General features: G+C 48.4%; 1 protein-coding gene across 2 annotated transcripts in view; it reads left to right on the top strand.

Moving 5' to 3' along the window:
- INTS9 (integrator complex subunit 9) overlaps positions 1-17951 on the top strand; it is a 1072683-nt gene that overhangs the window by 911805 nt on the left and 142927 nt on the right. For both annotated transcript variants that reach the window (XM_069605700.1, XM_069605699.1), the window contains one exon: positions 3505-3629. In XM_069605700.1, coding sequence (XP_069461801.1) covers positions 3505-3629 — 125 coding nt within the window. The remainder of the gene's footprint in view (positions 1-3504; positions 3630-17951) is intronic.

Below are 17951 nucleotides of genomic sequence, written 5' to 3'. Positions count from 1 at the left end.
GACAACTCTACCTGCATGTATTACCTGAACAAGCAGGGGTGGCACCAGATCCCCTCTGCTGTGCCAGTTGTCCTTGGGCATCTGGGAGTGGGCAATTGCTCAAGAGGTATGTCTCTAAGCAATCCATCTGCCAGGAGTGTCCAATCTGGAGGCGGACAGGCTCAGTCGGTTGGGCTCCGACAATTACAAGTGGCAGCTGAATGGGAGAGTCCTCCAGGAAGTATTCAACAAATGGGGTTGGCCCGGACATTGACCTGTTTGCGAGAGAGAGCAACTGGACTTGTCAACAGTATGCATCCTGGGGCGGAAGGGGCTGCACCTCCCTCTGGTATGCGCTTCAGATACCCTGGGACCGGATGTGGGTGTATGCATTTCCCCCTCCATCCCCACACCGCTCATGCATAAGGTAGTGAGCAAGATCAGGCAATCCCAGCGGTTGCGCCTCATAGCACCTTGGTGGCCTTCAAGGCCGTGGTTCTCCGACCTTTGTCAGATGTCAGCCCAGCCAGAAGTGCCCGTCTCGCCCAGAAAGGGCACTCTTCTGGCGCAGCAAGGGGGGAATAGTCCTGCACCCCTATCCGGAGAGGCTAGCGCTAGCAGCCTGGTACCTGCGCAGGTAACTCTTCAACATCTCAGCTATGTCGAGAAAACCTGGAAATCATACAGGGAGCAAGAAGTCTATCTACACGAAAGCAGTACAAAAGCAAATGGACCAGGTTCTGCCTATGGTCCAAGGAAAACGGCGTGGATCCACTGACTTATACGCTGGACCAGGTCTTATCCATTTCAGCTCACTTAGCTAGATCAGGGGTCCAGGTTGACACCTGCCGGACTTACCTTGCGGCTTTCTCTTCAGCCAATCCGATCGTAAAAAAGCATTTGGCAGGTCTGACCAAACTGTACCCTCCAGTCAAGCGCCTGCACCCCATCTGGGATCTTTACGTCGTGCTCAGTGCCCTGGCACACAAATCTTTTCAGCCCATGGCGATGGTGGCTATCAGACTGGTTACTCTAAAGACAGCGCTCCTAGTCGGAATCACTTCAGCACGCAGGGTTAGAGGATCCAGGCCCTAGTGGCCTCCGAGCCCTATACCAGGTTTCATCGGGACAAAGTTGTGCTCTGTACGCAACCCAAGTTACTTCCAAAGGTGGTTTCCTCTTTCCATATTAATGAGGAGATCCTGCTCACCACTTTTTTCCTAGAATCCAAGGAAGAGGCGGAAAAGACTCACTGCCCAGATGTCAAAAGAGCACTAAAATTCTATCTGGACAGAACTAAGGGATTTGTCACATTCGGCGACTCAAAGCCGGGTCAGCAAGCATCCAAAGCTTCCAAAGCTATATGGATGATAGCAGCGATCCAGGAAGCATACAAAGTCCTGCACAAGGATCCGCCAAGGGGCATGCATACACATGCCATCAGGGCCAAGATAGCGGCGGTCGCTTTTCAGCGCCATGTGCCATGGCAGGTGATTATCAGGGCGGCGACATGGGCCACCCCATCTGCCTTTTGCAAACATTACTGCCTAGATACCAGTGCCAGGGCTGACGCAGCATTCGGCCAAGCAGTACTGCATAATCTGTTCGCTTAGCTCTCCTCCCTAGGACGATTGTCTCGGTGGTAATTGCTCATACAGGATAGAGGAAAGGGGACGGGACGAAGGAGTAATTAAGTGTTACTCACCGGAGTATGGTATGGTATTGTTTATTTGTAAAGCGCCTATAAACAAAGCAAGTGTTTCAATGCGCTCAAGGAGGAACAAGGGGGAAAAAACAGTCTTTCAGAGCCCTTGAATTTCTTAGAGTGGGTGCACGGAACAAGTGTATATAATACAATTAACTGTAGATAACAGCAAATAGGTCTGATGACGGTTCTGCAGTTTTTGCAAGTGCATTGAGGCACCACCATGCTAGGGGGGAGACGAGGGAAAAACAGAGGATCTTCACCGCATGGCGCATTCAGATCGTGCAAGTGCGCAGAAAGGTGCAGGAGAGAGGGTGGCAGGTGCAAGGGGTGCAGGGGTGGGGAGGGGACCAAGTGCGCCCAGTCAGAAGCTGGGCGAAGTGCAAAGAGATGCCACGCTCAAGGGTCATTGACCAAGTGCAGTAATGATGAGGCAAGTACAAGGCCCAGAGGCAAGTGCAAGGGGACTGGCGCGGGTGACCAGGACCAGCGGAGGAACCAGCCGAGAGAAATGTTAGCAGGGCAGAGGGAGAGAGAAGGAAGAGAAAAAGAGGAATGTCTAAAGGAGTTACCAGAACTTCAGGCTCAAGACGGAGTGAGGCAGGGAGGCTATTCGAGAGGGAGGCCCCAGCAGAGGATAAAGATCTCCCTCCAAATCTCTGCTTGGAGAAGTAAGAGCAGCGAGGTTGTTCAACATAATACAGCCGACGCGCCAAAGGGGACTGAGGTGTGGCACCTGTGGGTGGGGTTAATGGAGCCCGCGCTCTTGGGGCTGTGCCCTCCGCACGCATACAAATTTGAAGGGAAAGTGTTTTTTCTGGTAAAAAAGGGTTCTGTTCCCGTCCCTCAGGAGGGACGCCCTTACAGTATGGAAGAACGGGGACTATGGACTACAAGTACGTTAGTCACTCCGGTGAGTAACATTTAATTTTCACTTCGCTCAACTGTGCGAATGCTGCTACGCTGGGTTTCTTTTTGTTTACAACACTATGGAGCCAGTGCACGCCCTCAGCAGGCATATTAAATGAAGGTGAGCAACGTAAAAGCACTTCTTAATTCAATGCCATTTCCCTGCCTGTACTCTTTTGGCTTTGCACTGCTATGAAACAAGCAGGGCATCAGTTCCTAAGAGTATTTGAGCAGCGAGTGCTGAGTACAATCTGGTGTGTCTCAGGTGTCTGTGAGGTACTTGCTATGCAGGTGACGTAGGAAAAGCTGCTGTGCCTCTGATGTCTGCCTGCATTCACTGTGCAAGTTTCATAGGGAAATGATGGGTGTCTCTAATGCCTGAGGAGAACTCCTCAGCTGATGTAGAAGGGGATGTAGTATGCTTTGCTACAGGTTATTCTAAGGTCTTTCAACTTTGTTCCGTTAACGACACAATATTTAATACTTGATCTACTCGGTGAATACCTAATAACGTTGGTGATTGGGGAGACATCACTTAACGTATTCAATTCTATTTCAGATACCTCAACTATGGGACCTGGATGCCTTAAAAAGACAGTGCCCTGAGATTTTCTCTTCTAACAATCCTCTGCCTAAAGGCAGGGATTGAATATGGTTAAGCTCATCCCAAACCTGAGTCCATCATCCAGTAGCATGGGGAGGCACCCAGCCCCCTTGGTCACCCCACTATTAGTCTCCAGAGCTTTGCAGGCGACTCTGACACACCGTTAAAAACATGTGTGCACCTTCTGTGTCACCATATGTTCACCTAGCATTGAGTGACTGATTTCTGTGCTCACATTGTTCCAGATTCTAACCGTATTCCTGCTGTAATGAAAGACCATTAACCTGGACATTTCTTTTCTTTGCAGAGCCTGACTTCTCGTATTTGGATGCACTGGCTCCTTACCAGCCTCTGGCCATGAAATGTGTCTACTGTCCCATCGATACCAGGCTCAACTTTATACAAGTATCCAAACTTCTAAAGGAAGTACAGGTAAAAGGTCTCCCTTCTTGGAGTATGTTGCGCAAACATCTGACACCCATTTTGCTGCAATTTTGCCACTTCCTCGGGCCAGAATTTTTAAAAATAATGCAATGTCAGAGAAGTACGCTTTCTTTCATTTTCTGATAGCTAGTTTGGTTAAAGTATGCCGAGAGCAGGTCAGTCTTTCTAGTGCAAAGGTTGCTGGTTGGTGCCGTGGCAATTTCCAAAGGACTTATTTAATGGATGATTGTCACTTGTCCATGTAAATTGTCCATTTAGGGTTTGGGTCTATTTGACCTAAAACATTTGACCTAATCACATTTGATCGAATTTATCTGACCTTCTTTTCAGTCTAAAATGTGGGGGGAGATCCCACGCAACCCCCCCCCCACACTTCCCCTCAACCTAATATATACCCTTATCCATCCCCATATATATATTTAATGAAATTTGACAGAAAAAAAGGTTTTTAGGTCAATTATGCTATTACCCTATTTAGAGAGTTAACCTGATGCAGATTCTAGCAAGCAACACATTTGATACACACCCAAGACTCTGGACAAGAAGCATCCCGGCCTACTTGACTCTCTAATATCTGGCTCATGCGCCACAGAAAATAAAATTGGGAGTAACAGTGTGCGGGTGTACATAAAAAAAATGAAATATTTGTTTTGAAATTATAGATGTATTTCTTTCTTGATTTACAATACTCCAGTCGCAAATGGGAACTACCATTTTGCTCCGTAAAATCTCCCTTCACTCCCAACTGGAGTAAATAAAATAAACCGATCCCAAAATCATATTTGAAAGACCCTAACAAACTCAATTCTTGCAGCATTACTCGTATTATTCTATTTTTATAATAGTTCTGTTTATCTGCTGACATGTTTTTATGTGGTTTAATATTAATGTTTGTACTTTGATGGATCTTTTTAATCACAATATAGTTAACTGACTGACTGACAAAATAGTATTTGAAGCGTGCACCCTTAATTTTGCTTATCTCTATTGTCCAAATGATTGTGTTTATTTTTCATGGTGCTGTTGTCACTCTGTTGCCGTTTTGCAATAGCGGGTGGATAGGGTAGAAGGTACGGTCCCCTGGAGTGCAGGGCCGGAGATTAAGCCTTGGGCTGCACTCCAAGTCGGTTTGAAAACAATACATTGGCTCGCTAGCCCATTAGCCAGCTGCCAATGGATTTTGAAGTGCTGTGAAAAAGTCACTAGTTGATCATGTTTTTGTCAGCTTGGAGTCTAGCTGCTATACCAACCAACGTTAAAACAAAAGAGGTTTGTCAGCCAAAGTGGGACGGGTATGCCCAGACGTGGGTCCTGTGCCTGCTGGGCCTAGAGACCCAAGCTACTCCTCACTGATGAGGCCCAACAAGGCCAGAACATGTCTGGGGATGCTTGTGGTCTCGTGCAGAAGGGATCTCACCTAGCAGTTTGTTCAGGACTGTCCTTTTTGTGGTGGGACCCTGCCTGATTTGCATATGTTCCATTTAGTGGGGTTGGGGTTTAACAGCTTAAGGTGCTCTGCGCCATATTTGATTCCTTTAGGTTTTTGTTGTGTCGCGCGCACTTGAAAGTATACAGAGAATTGTTTCCCCTACTCTGTGAGAGTTAATCAAGATTTAGTCTTTCACACAAATGCTGCGCCACTGTTTATGGAAAACATGAGTCTTGATCTCAGGTTTGTTGTTCTTAAGGGTTTTAATACACATTTTTTGGGGTTGGCTCTCTGTGAGACACGTGTTTCGTCACAACAAGTGACTTCTTCAAATCAGGGCAATATCTATTCCAATATATGTTGAATTGTCACATATATTCCTTTATCTTCATCCTTGCATGTTCCCGTTAGGTCTCGAACTTTGTCATCACTGCTACCGTATTTCCCGGGTTTAATCCCCCTGCAAAGTGTCTGCTTCCAAATCTCTTGCGTCGGCTCTCCGATAGTGACGGAGTCAAGGCCAACTTAGGGTTGGTCACCCTAAGTTACCTGGGGAAATCCAGACAGACCCCGCTCCACCTCACTGATGAGGCCGGACTAGGCCAAAACACGTGTCTGGGGTTGCTGTTGGCACTCTTGTTCAAAGGAGGTTTGCCAGACTTTTTCGGTGCTGGACTACCCTTGTGGGCGGGACAAAGACTGATATGCAAATGGATATTCCTCCTTTGTGAAAGGTACAGTGGGCAAAAAGTGATGGTTGCGGATTCTCAACGTGGGTAAAAACCACAGAACAGGTTATCATGCCATGTTCTCTCTAGAGATCGGCGCCTGTTACCTTTTTTGTGCTCGTTCTTCACTTCATTCCTGTCCCTCATCTCTGTGATCATAGATTTTGTATATGAATGTCCCATCGATTCAGAGGTTTTCATTCATCGTGGTTAACAATATTTGCTGAATGGGGATCTTTGTCTTAATTCCTACATTAAAATCCATGTTTTACCCACTGAGTTTCCCCTGCCAGACCCTCCCTCTCACAGATCTTGCTCTAGTGAATGTCACTTGTTAATTCTATTTTTGATGGTTTACCAGCGCGTCCGATTAAATGGATGCCAGGTTTAGAAATGTTACTGCTCTGTTCATTCCTTCAGTTAAGAAATATGAGCTGTCGATTTGGGGATGAACGAAAATATAACATCAACGTGCCAGTTTACCAGCATAGGGCAGTGACCTCTAAAACCATCTTTGCCTGGTTGAGAATGTATGAGTCGAGGGATAATCAAGAGTGTAATGTTCTCAAAGTGCATCGTGGAATATTTGTAGATTTGAGATGGTAAGGTAAATGGTCCTACATCAAACACACCTAAGCATATCAGACATCTGATCTTGATATGATATGATATGGCATTTGTAACGCGCCTATACACAAGTGTTTCTTAAAGTTAGCTATGGCGGGACTGGAGCCAAATGTCGTTTCAGGATTTCCATGAATTGTGGCGGTATGGTCTAGTATTTCAGTGTCATGGCAGCTGGTAATGAAGGGACATTGATGAACAGAATGTGAGTTCCCTTGCCCAATTAGTAGTTAGTCTGTCCCCTTCCTTCCCCGTTCCCTGTTAACTCCCTCTTTCATCTACCTTTGTTTTATGTCCTGACACCCTTCTCTGTTCATTCCCCCCTTTCTGCCTTTGAGCGCCATCTGATCTTTTACTTTTTCAATTTCGTATTTATTTTAAGCAGCGGTACCGTCAGTTTGTGGTCACCTATCTTATGTTGTTGTTTCTTGAATATGCATTTTTGGTAGTTATTGAGTCTCATATCTGAGTAGGCACTTAACATGTATACCGTGTTTTGCTGCCTAATTAACATATTGTATATATTTTAAAAACGAAACTGATAATCTAATGTCCCTGCTGTTCTGTATTTCAAGAGGATTTATATCAGCCCCATTTGAAAAATGTATTAACACTCGAAATATTAACATCCACCAAAATATTCTTTTTTTTTTTTTTTTAACTTTTTTATTAGTGGTCACAGAAAGGCAAACAGCACCAACACACAGTTGTTTCACTGTTACAACAGAAGTAAATTGTTCAGTACATTTTCACAAAACAATATTATGGTGACAAGCCATCATCAGTAATCATATTGCACAGGTAGACTCTAAACGGGCCCCAAATATCTTTGGGTCTGCATGCGGAAGGTTGGGTCAAAACAAACTGTTCCTCTGATTCATTGACATGCGTCAATTCCACCAAAATATTCTAAGATATGAAATAATCCCTTCTGTATGCAAAATTCAAAAGGCCTGCCCATAGTAAATACACTTTTAAAAAAGACCCTATGTCTGGGCATCACATGTAAGGTCAAACGTAATGCATTACAACTCTAGAGGTTCACATGTTAGAAGGGTCAGAACATTTACAGGGGAGCCTTACGAAGGTACGCAAGTCAAACCAGCACCTGTGTCCAGGAGGAGAGCCGGCTTATATATGTGGTTTAGTTGTACAGGACACAGGGGGATTCTGGGTAACAGGTGGACTTTTCAGAGGAGCAGTATGACTCTAGTCTCTGGTTTCTACAAGTGAACATTACCCTTCGCAACAGACTTGAGTCGCATCGGTAGTTATACAATCAATCGGTTTGGGTCTATTTGACCTAAAACATTTGACCTAATCACATCTGATCGAATTTATTTGATCTTTTATTTTGGTCTAAAATGTGGGGGGGGCCAAGCGCACCCCCCGCCCTCACCCTCCCCTCAACTGTACCCTTACCCACCCCATATATATATTTAATTAAATTTGACCGGAATAAAAGGTCAAAAAAATGTTATCAAATGTTTTAGGTCAAATGTTTTTAGGTCAATTATGCTAATACCAATCAAACGACATGATGGGTAAGTCTGTACTTTAAGGCTAAGGTATTCCCACACATCACATTGAAGGTGCCACAAGGACACACAGTTCGGCCCGCTGGGCAGAAGCAAAACTCGTGGCCATACCGATTTTCCCAAGAGGAGACGTCTGCATTTCAGGATGGGACGCCGGTAAAGCCGGCTATGCCTGTTGGAGCCGGGTACCTTTAAGAAATAGTCAAACTCAATGGCCACCTCAACATAAAAAGCCTTTTTTGCTCTACCGATTTACCACCACTGTGACTTGGCACTCTAGAAAGAGAAACCCTTTACCTTGGGGGCACTCTGATGAAAGATCCCTGTCTGAAGTGCTGCAACATCACTCATCTGATCTGTAGCCCACATTAAATGAAGTCAAATAAATAAAAGGGAGAACCTTACTTTAGGGCATTGCATAGGATTGAATTGTACAGGTGCAATATTGAAAGCTACTGGGTACCATACTCTACTATTGAAAGTATCACAGATGTAGAAGAAAGAAAATAAAAAGACTAACAGAGTAGGTGCCCTATCAACTTTCTTGGTGCTTGCTGTACAACTAGGTTTTGATTCAGTATTTTACAGAAGGCTTATATATCAAGGCATGGGTCATTATCATTGGATAATGACCTCAATCCAAGTTGTGCCCTGATGAAAAACCGAGCACTGTAAATTGGGGAGAGGTCTTTATCCCAAGTGATAAAAACCCCTCTAATTTTCTATAAGGTTATCAACACATAGTATTGTGCAAAAATGGGTTGTTTGACCGAAAAGAAAAAGAAAACCTACTGCCGAATTTACCTATTTTTTTGGGATGAATTATATTTTACCTACTGCAGGGAGAACCCCTGCTCCACCCCTCCCGATAATGTGGGGGAGACCCCCGTCCCACCCCCAGATTTCCCCCACCATAACCTATTCCTTTACACCACCCCACATCTATTTTTGTATTAAAATGTACCAATTGACCTACCGAATTCGACCTAAAAATGCGGTAAATTCGGAGTTGGCATTAGATCAAATTGGGCAATACCTTATTGTGCAACTTAAAAGGAGTGTGTTTTTATTGTGGGTCGGAAAAGTACAGACTCACCAGCAACTTTTAATTTAATAAGCATGTAACTATAAGAATTAACATTTTGTGTTTCATTGTTGCTTGTCTTGCTAGTTTGGGGAATTGTTTGTAGACTGCATTCCGAACATTCTAATTGGCTGAGAGGTGTGTGCTGGAATCCATGTGCCAATGTTCCCATCAAGCAGAGCTCGCGAAGTGCTGCGCCTGGGCTGCTGTTTGCGATCCTTAACGTTCGCCTGCTTTCTTGCATCAGTCAAGCTTCCCCGTTCATCTTAGACCGCCTTCATAATCAATCATGCCGCAGAATGCAGATCTAATAACCTTTAATTTGTTGGCTGCGAGATTTGGAAAGGCTGTTGACATTTATTACTGGGAATGATGTATGTGGGGCCTGCTAGGGGAATTCTAAAGGACCGAAAGCAGGGGGTCTGATGGATTAACTCTCCATGCGCAGTTTCCATGTAATGTACGCCCGTGAAATCAATTACACACCTAGTGCTTTGTTTATTGAAACAGATGGCAAACAGTTCTAGGCGCCTGAGCTACAGGACCTGTGTATTTACAAAATCTCCACCAAGCATAGCTGAAAGGGAATAGGGCTGTGTTTGGGTGCTTTCAGGTTTTTTAAAGTTGGGATGGCAATACTCTTCATCATGCCCTGGTTTGGAGAAGCCATCTTGATCAGGGGTGGTTTCGCTATTTTGGCTGCTTGTGCGACTTCATCCTGATCTTCGTAGATTCTCCTGGGTTTTGGTCGTATTTATTAACTGCTGCTTTTCATGCCTGTGCCAGATTTCAGGTATCTTTGCTCAAGTTTTATTTGTTGGACATTACTACAAAATATCGCACACCATCACTGCAAATTCGAAAATGTCGAATTAGTAAAGCCCGATTTCACTGCATATATATGTGGGGGAATAGGTTAGGATGGTAATAAATGTGGGGTGGTGGGGTGATATGAGGAGGTTGTGGGGGGTCTCTCCCCACCGCATATATATGCGGTGAAGTGGGGTAAAGGAAAAGAAAATCATTTTCGGATTCACAGTGGGCTTTTTTCTCGATATTTTCCCATAGATCCTATTTAACGATGGCGGGAACGTGCCCTTGTGTATTCACGAGTGGTGATCGTCACGTTGTGTAGGCATTCTTCTCAACTCAAACAGTTTTGGTGGGGGTGTCACCCGCCATGGAATCAGTTCACTCCCTCGCTAAACCCTTTGCCCGTCGATATGTTTTAATGGGCTCTCCCCAGCCAAGACAAAATACTCGCTGTTCACTCACCCTGGGGACTCAACATGCTTGGAGGGAGGCAAAGAATTGCCTGAGAGTAGACCTGCTGTTCCATGAATGGATTTCATGCGGCATGAGCCTTTTTCAGAGGGAAGCTACAGAGGAATGTCTTTCCACCCAGGGACCCTACCCTGGGTGGGGTCTATGGCAAGGATGTATGTGATTTCTTCGCATATGTTTCTCCTACTGGAGATTTCACCGAATACATTTCACACAAAAAACTATTTTTTTTCTTTCTTTTTTTAAATGCAGGGGAGACCCCGCGCAGCCCCCCCAGCCCTCCCTACCCTAACGTATACCCTTACCGTAAACCCCACCTATTATGCAATACACCTATACCATTTCCCCTTCCTTTTTCAGTGAAATATATTTAGTGAAATCTCGTTAGGGGAACTGGTATTCGAAAAAATCTACAGTAACGATATGGCTAGACCACGAGAAGACTCACCTGGGGTGAGAATAAGGCCATCCATTCTCTCCGATTGAGTAACGCTCTCGAGGCTACCGCGCACCTGGGAAAGTTCTGTGGGGAGTTCTCTGCACCTCTATTGTGGCCCGTCGGGTCAATGGGGAGTGGGCCTGCTGAATGATGAGCAATAGGGTACACATTTTACTCCAGCATGCTTGCATTTTAGGGACTCTAGATTTGGGGGGTGCATTCTGTAGTGAGCGGTTGCTTGCGGATTAAGGGCAGTCGTGGCAGCCAGATGCTTGTTCTTGGAGAAATAATATGCTATTCCTCCCAGGATCTCCCTGCCAGTCAACATCATTCGCTGGAATATCTGTCTGGTTGCAATATTATTGCTTTTCTGTATATGATGGCGATGAATGTTTGCAATTTACCAGGAGGGCAAGAATGAACTGTAGGAGGGATGGTTTTAAAGGTGAAGGTTTGGCAGACATATACCTTTACAGACAACCCGTATCCTGTTCTTGTGTGCATTCGACTAGCTGCTGAACATACCATAGACAAAATATTATTGTAATTCTAGAAGTAACTTTAATCCAGAGATGCCTAATGGTCCGAAATCCATCCCTGAATTGTCTGCTTCCCTGTCACTCTGTTCATTCTGCAGGTTTGGCCACATCCATCAATCAAGAGGAAAGGGCTCCTTGATAATGACCGGCTTCTTCCAGGCAATGTTCAGTTTCTCAATAACTCAAATTGCTGGATTACAATACCCAAAGCCACCATGGTGGGCTGTAAGTTGACAGTTGGGGGGCTGTAACACAATGGCTGAAGATACTGCTCCTCATTAAGTGGAGCCCGACTCTTGCACATCTCACATTCTCGGAAGAAAAGAACAGTGGCACAGCAAGGTGTGGGACCACGCGGTCTACACCGGGGATCAGATATAGAGATAGGACAACAATAGTTACTAGTCCCACCTCCTGCCCCATTGCTCCTCAATGATGGCAGGAAGACACCCAATAGGCATATTTTGTGTGTGGTGCCTCCATTAATTAGGAGTTGCACTCAACATGGTCCCCTCACACCCGTCATACACCTTTTTTCGGTCCAACCGCTTTGGTCCCAGCCTACACCCCACCACTTGCAGTCCCAACGTCTTCCCAGCCTGGTCCACTGTGCACTGTGACTGCCCCCGATTCACCAGCCTTCTTGCCTCAGCTACTAGGCCACTTAATCAGGACTGGTGCTCTAAGTGAGGAAAATGATTTAAACGGGACAGTCATTCTTGTCTCTAAACAATTCCATGAACGGACCTGTTCTGGTAGGTTTGGAGCAATCTTCGACTGTGAAAGAAATGAGAAAAAGATTCTGTGAACTATAGAACAGCTCCATGAAGCATTTCTTTTGTTAAATGCAACTCACCTTGACTTTATTTTCTAATGTTGGTGTTTATACTTGCTCAAGGCACAGCAACTTCGCCTCCTTTCCTCTTCAGAGGGAAAATGGATTGTTTGATAAATGCAACAGATGATATTAACAAACCTATAGGAAGGTGCATTCTAGCAAACCTTCATTAAGTAGACAGGACACAGAATAACCAAAAACTGAGTTGGGGACATATATTGTGTCGTCCCATGAAGCTAGACCATTTCCTAGTGGCAAACGTGGAAAGCCCCCAGGTGGACACCCAATGACATAAACGCTCCCTCACCATTGCCCAAAGAAGGCGGGTGGCATGCTCCGCTTTTATTTATTTATTTATTTATTGTTCATTTACGCAGAGCCATTTACAAAACAGAGTTACTTCGTGGCTTTAATGCACACTTTGCAGCTAGATCTGTAGATTCCCCTCTGGGGGCATATCGGGCAAAGTCGGTATCTGGCAATGTTTGGGGTAGCGGTGTGGAGAAGTGCCCACCTGCTTGAGATCTCGCCTCTGTATGGGGCCTGGTGCACCAATGCTTCCTCATACATTACAGCTGTGCGCCCCCATATTTATGAGCTGGAAAAATGACAACCCTGACATACTGGGTTAGATTATGGCTAGATCTACATAATAAGATCTGTCATGAGCATATATTGGATCTTAGGGCATCGCGCTGGGCTGGGGATCTCCCCTGGGTTAGATTATGGCTAGATCAACATGATAAGATGTATTGGATCTTAGGGCACTGGGCTAGGGATCTCCCCTGGGTTAGACTTCTGTTTGAGGGTTTTTCTATTGGCTGTCTCTTATTTGTTGGACTACCTGTAAAAGATGTCACAAATTGACATAGGACCTTATTAACCCTTTGGAAATACTGGCAAAGTCGTACTGTTTTCACATGTGCTAAGCATGCATTAATGTATGATTTGGAGTACCATTGGCAATTGCATATAACCGCATGCAGTAATATTGCATGTTGCAATGGTTTGTGTGGAGGAATGGTAATACTGCATGTAGTAATGGTTTTGTGTGGAAGAATAGCAATATCGCATGTAGTAATGGTTCTCTGTGTAGGAATGGTAATATTTGCTTGTAGTAATGGTGTGGTGTAGAGGAATGGTAATATCGCAAAACTTGTACTGTTTTCACATGTGCTAAGCATGCATTAATGGCTAGGGTCTGCATGAATTGGAGTACCATTGGCAATATAAATAAATAAACAAAATAAATAAATAACCACATGCAATAATATTGCATTACGCAATGCTTTTTTGTGGAGGAATGTAATATGCATGTAGTAATGGTTTTGTGTGGAGGAATCGTACTACTGCACGTAGTAACAGTTTTGTATGGAGGAATGGTAATATCGCTTATAGTAATGGTTTTGCGTGGAGGAATGGTAATATCGCTTGTAGTAATGGTTTTGCGCGGAGGAATAGTAATATCGCTTGTAATAATGGTTTTGCATAGAGAAATGCTAATATCGCTTGTAGTAATGGTTTTGCATGGAGGAATGGTAATATCACTTGTAGTAATGGTTTTGCGTGGAGGAATGGTAATATTGCTTGTAGTAATGGTTTTCCGTGGAGGAATGGTAATATCGCTAGTAGTAATGGTTTTGTGTGAAGAAATGGTTCTCCAGCATGGGGTCTGGCATGGATTCACATGCTCATGAATATTCCCCGTCGTCAGGCTGGGAATCCTCGGTAAAGAAAAAACCAGTATCAGTTTCGTTTCTGATCTGTCTTTCGTAGTAATAACCAATCACTGGTCTCTGCGTCATACTGACCACAGCCAATGACTGCCCTCCACCTAAGCACCGCCTCTGGCAGCCATCTTCAGATTTTTACCGCACGTTCATGTGTTGGGATCCTCGTGCTATTGCTCTCGAGCGTTAGTGCTATTTTTCGCGCTTTTTTCACAAAAAAACTTCGATTCTTTCGGTCAAAGAGCCTCAAGCTCCACCGATCCTACATCCGATCAACGGGGACCCGTGTCGGATTCATCTGTGCCCCTCAAGGGTGAAGATTTCGTCGAGCTACACTTCGGAGGAATCCAGAAGCTTCTCAGGCCCGGTCTCGGAGATGGCCCAGGAGAAGGGAAGCTCGACGCCCGGAAAGCTGTTCAGGGTCTGCCCTGGATGCCAGCTGCAGAACGTCTTCAAGGAGGACGAACACTCTTTCTGCCTTTACTGCCTTCATGAGGACAAGACGCACGTGGAGAAGGACTGTGCGTTTTGCGGCAACATGTCGGAACGGACCATGAAGGACCGCCATCAACGTCTCGCCAACTGGCTGGAGGGTAAGAGCCCGTCTGGCGAGAAGAAGAAGAAATCCGAGCGGTCTTCTAAGACCTTTGAGGGCGCCCCGGCGACGGGGGCCCAACATAAGGCCAAGCACCGCGAGTCCGCTGGCACCGGGAGCGCCGAACGTTCGGGCTCTACGGGCACCAGGCAGGGCGCACCCTCCCCGGCACCATCAACCACGAGCCAACGCTCTGGGTCGGGTAAGAGGAAGGCCGAGCACCCGGCGAAGCTCCTGGAGAGGCCCCGGTCGAGCTCTAAGGCAGAGGAGGAGCGTGGCAGTGCCCCCTCCCTCAAGGATAAGGCGGTGAGCGCACCTAAGGTGGTGAAGGCCTTGATCCATCCGACCAAGCCCTCTATCGAAACGGTCGCGGCGGCCCTGGCTCAGCCTGTGGTGGCTGCACCAGTGGTGGCGACCTCAGGGCCCAGAATCTCCCTGCCTCCTCGGAGGGAGTCTTCCTTTGTGCCCATCGATAGGACCCCCGTGAAACCCTCCGTGGGGAAGAAGAAGGGGGGGGGGGCAGGGCGTCGTCGGAGATTCGGCCTCAACCTCAGAAGAGGAGCTGATCGAGGTCTTAAGCCACGGCCTAGGCGTGGAAGAAGGCCAGCCCGTCGGAATGGACCCCGACGCAGGTGACGACGACGACATCGTCGAGGATACCGACGGGGCCCCTGCCCGCCCGTCGGATTCCCCTCTGCCAGCACCGCAAGACAACTCGGCGGCCATTTTGTTGGCCATACAGTCCTTATGCTCCGAGATAAGGACGAGGCTACCGTTACCGACGGAGGAACCTCTCCCGTCGGGGGATCCAGAACCGGGACCTTCTGGTGTTCCCCCTACCAAGAAAAGAAGGATCCATCCACCACCTCCTTTTCAACCGTCGCGCCCCGTCCAGCCCTCCTCCCCGTCCACCCGAGGGGATGATACGGGGACTGACACGGCAGCGACGGGTACGGACGACGAGGCATACGACGAGGATTTTCCGTCGTCGCCTCCCACCAGGGCTTCTCCGCCCGACGAGATCGGATCTTTCCACTCCATGATCTCCAGGGCTTCCGAGCTTTTCCAACTCTGCCCTGAGGAGAAGAAAAAGGAAGGCTTCCTTTATCAGCGGCGCGAGGCCAAGAGGAAGACGGTCCTCTCAGTGCCTCTGTTGGACGACATTTGGGATGAGGGCCTTTCCCTCCTCAAGAACCCTTCCACGACGCCAGCTAGAAGAGACCGGTACGAGAAAAAGTACCGGGTCCCGGACACGGCCCCCCTGTGCTTCCGGGCGCAGCCTACCCCGGACTCCGTCGTCTCCGCGGCAGCCAGGAAGAAAGCGGGGGGGGGTGCGGCCTCCACATCGACTTCCCCGCCGGACGGCGAGGGAAAGAAATTGGATGCTATGGGACGTAGAGTCATCTCGTCGGCAGCGACGACGATTAAAGCGGCCAACGCCTTGGCTATCGTGGCCCGCTATGACAGGGAGCTCTGGTACAAGATAGCTCCTCTGCTGGATTTTCTGCCGGACGACAAGAGGGCGGAGGCCCTTGAGATCCTGCAGGAAGGTGAGGTGGCCTCGGACCACGCCATCACCGTGGCGACGGACATCGCCGACACTGGGTTCCGCCAGCTGGGCAACGGCGTTTGCCTTCGACGTCGTGGATGGCTCAAAGCTACGGATTTCCGGCAGGACGTCCAGACCAGAGTCCTGGACATGCCCTTCGACGGGAACAACCTGTTTGGGAAGACAGTGGACGATTCCCTTCAGGCCATCAAGGCGGATACTGAGACGGCCCGGGCCCTTGGAGTCCTGCAACGACGGACGCCCTTTCGGAGCGGCGGAGGCAAGGGCGCCTCCAAAGGTTCCGGCGGCGGTTTCGCTTCCTACCGTCAAGCGGCCCGCTCGTCGTCGCAAGAGGCCTACAGAGGACGAGGCAAGTCTAGCGGACCCCGCCGTCATCGCCAAGGAGGTCAAGGCGGCAAGGCCGCGCCCAAGCAGGATTGAACCGGCCGTGGGGTCGGGCCCCCACCGAAGCACCCCGGTGGGAGGCCGGCTGGCGGGCTTCGTCAGCGTGTGGGAGTCCATCTCCACCGACCGTTGGGTGCTGGACGCCCTGGCCCGGGGCCACGCGCTCGAGTTTCAAAGAAGGTGCCCGCGCGTCCCCCCCGTGGCCAGGAAAGAACTTCACGTCCCTCAACTTCTCCTGGAGGTAAAGGCGATGCTCAGAAAAGGCGCCATCGAACTCGTCCCAAAGAGGCTTCGGGGCTCCGGAGTCTACTCGAGATACTTCCTCGTGAGGAAGAAGACGGGAGGATGGCGCCCCATCCTGGACCTGCGACGTCTGAACAAGTTCATCAAGGCGCAGAAGTTCCGGATGGTCACCCTCCAGCACGTCCTGGGTCAGCTGGAGGAAGGAGACTTCCTATCGTCGTTGGATTTGGAGGATGCCTACTTCCACATTCCCATCCTAAAGGGGCACCGCAAATTCCTCAGATTCGTGGTCCAAGGGCGTCATTACCAGTTCAAAGCCCTTCCCTTCGGACTACGGTCGGCACCCAGGGTATTCACCAAGTGCCTCGCACCGGTGGCGGCGCAGCTGCGCCGCGAGGGGATTCACGTCTACCCCTACCTGGACGACTGGCTCATCCGCGCCAAGACGAGGGAGCTCGCCGTGGTCCACACGGCAAGGACCGTCCAACTCCTCACGGACCTGGGATTCTCCGTGAACTACGCCAAATCCCACCTGGTGCCCGCGCAAGTCGCACTGTTTCTGGGAGCCAGGCTCGACACAGTGTCCCTTCTGGCCTCCCCGTCGGAGGAGAGGACCAGGACCATCTTGGGCAAGGTGCAACGGATGTTGGTGGCCGACGCGGCCAAAGTGAGGTCCATCAAGTCCCTCCTCGGGATGATGTCTTCCTGCATCTACCTCATTCCCATGTGCAGGCTCCGGATGCGCCCGTTGCAAGAATTCCTGGATGCGCGCTGGATCCAGACGACGGGCAGCTTCGAGGAAAGGATCAAGCTCGACGAGAGTTTCCGACGAGCGATACGGTGGTGGGGCACCCGCGCGCATTTGACGGCGGGCATGGACTTCCAGACCCCAGCCCACCAGGAGACCGTGACCACGGATGCCTCCCTGGAAGGGTGGGGAGCGCACACCGAAAATCTGCACGCAAGGGGACTCTGGCTCCCGACGGAGAAGTCCCTGCATATCAACGTCCTGGAGCTCCGTGCAGTGTTTTGGGCCCTCAGGTCCTTCCTTCCGTCCCTCAAGGGCAAGGTGGTGAGGATCTTCACCGACAACACCACCACCATGTTTTACATCAGGAAACAGGGCGGAACCAGGTCCCCAGCGCTGTCCAAGGAGGCGCAGGACCTGTGGCATTGGGCCGTTGCCCAAAGGATTTTTTCTGGTGCCGTTTCATCTGGCAGGGATAAAAAACACCATCGCCGACTCACTCAGCATGGAGCTGCGCTCGTGCCACGAGTGGGAACT

Source organism: Ambystoma mexicanum, chromosome 4p, assembly GCF_040938575.1.
Source record: "Ambystoma mexicanum isolate Mex_15411 chromosome 4p, UKY_AmexF1_1, whole genome shotgun sequence".
Taxonomy (NCBI): domain Eukaryota; kingdom Metazoa; phylum Chordata; class Amphibia; order Caudata; family Ambystomatidae; genus Ambystoma; species Ambystoma mexicanum.
The sequence above is the reverse complement of the archived record's forward strand: the minus strand, read 5'-3'. Positions and strand labels throughout refer to the sequence as shown.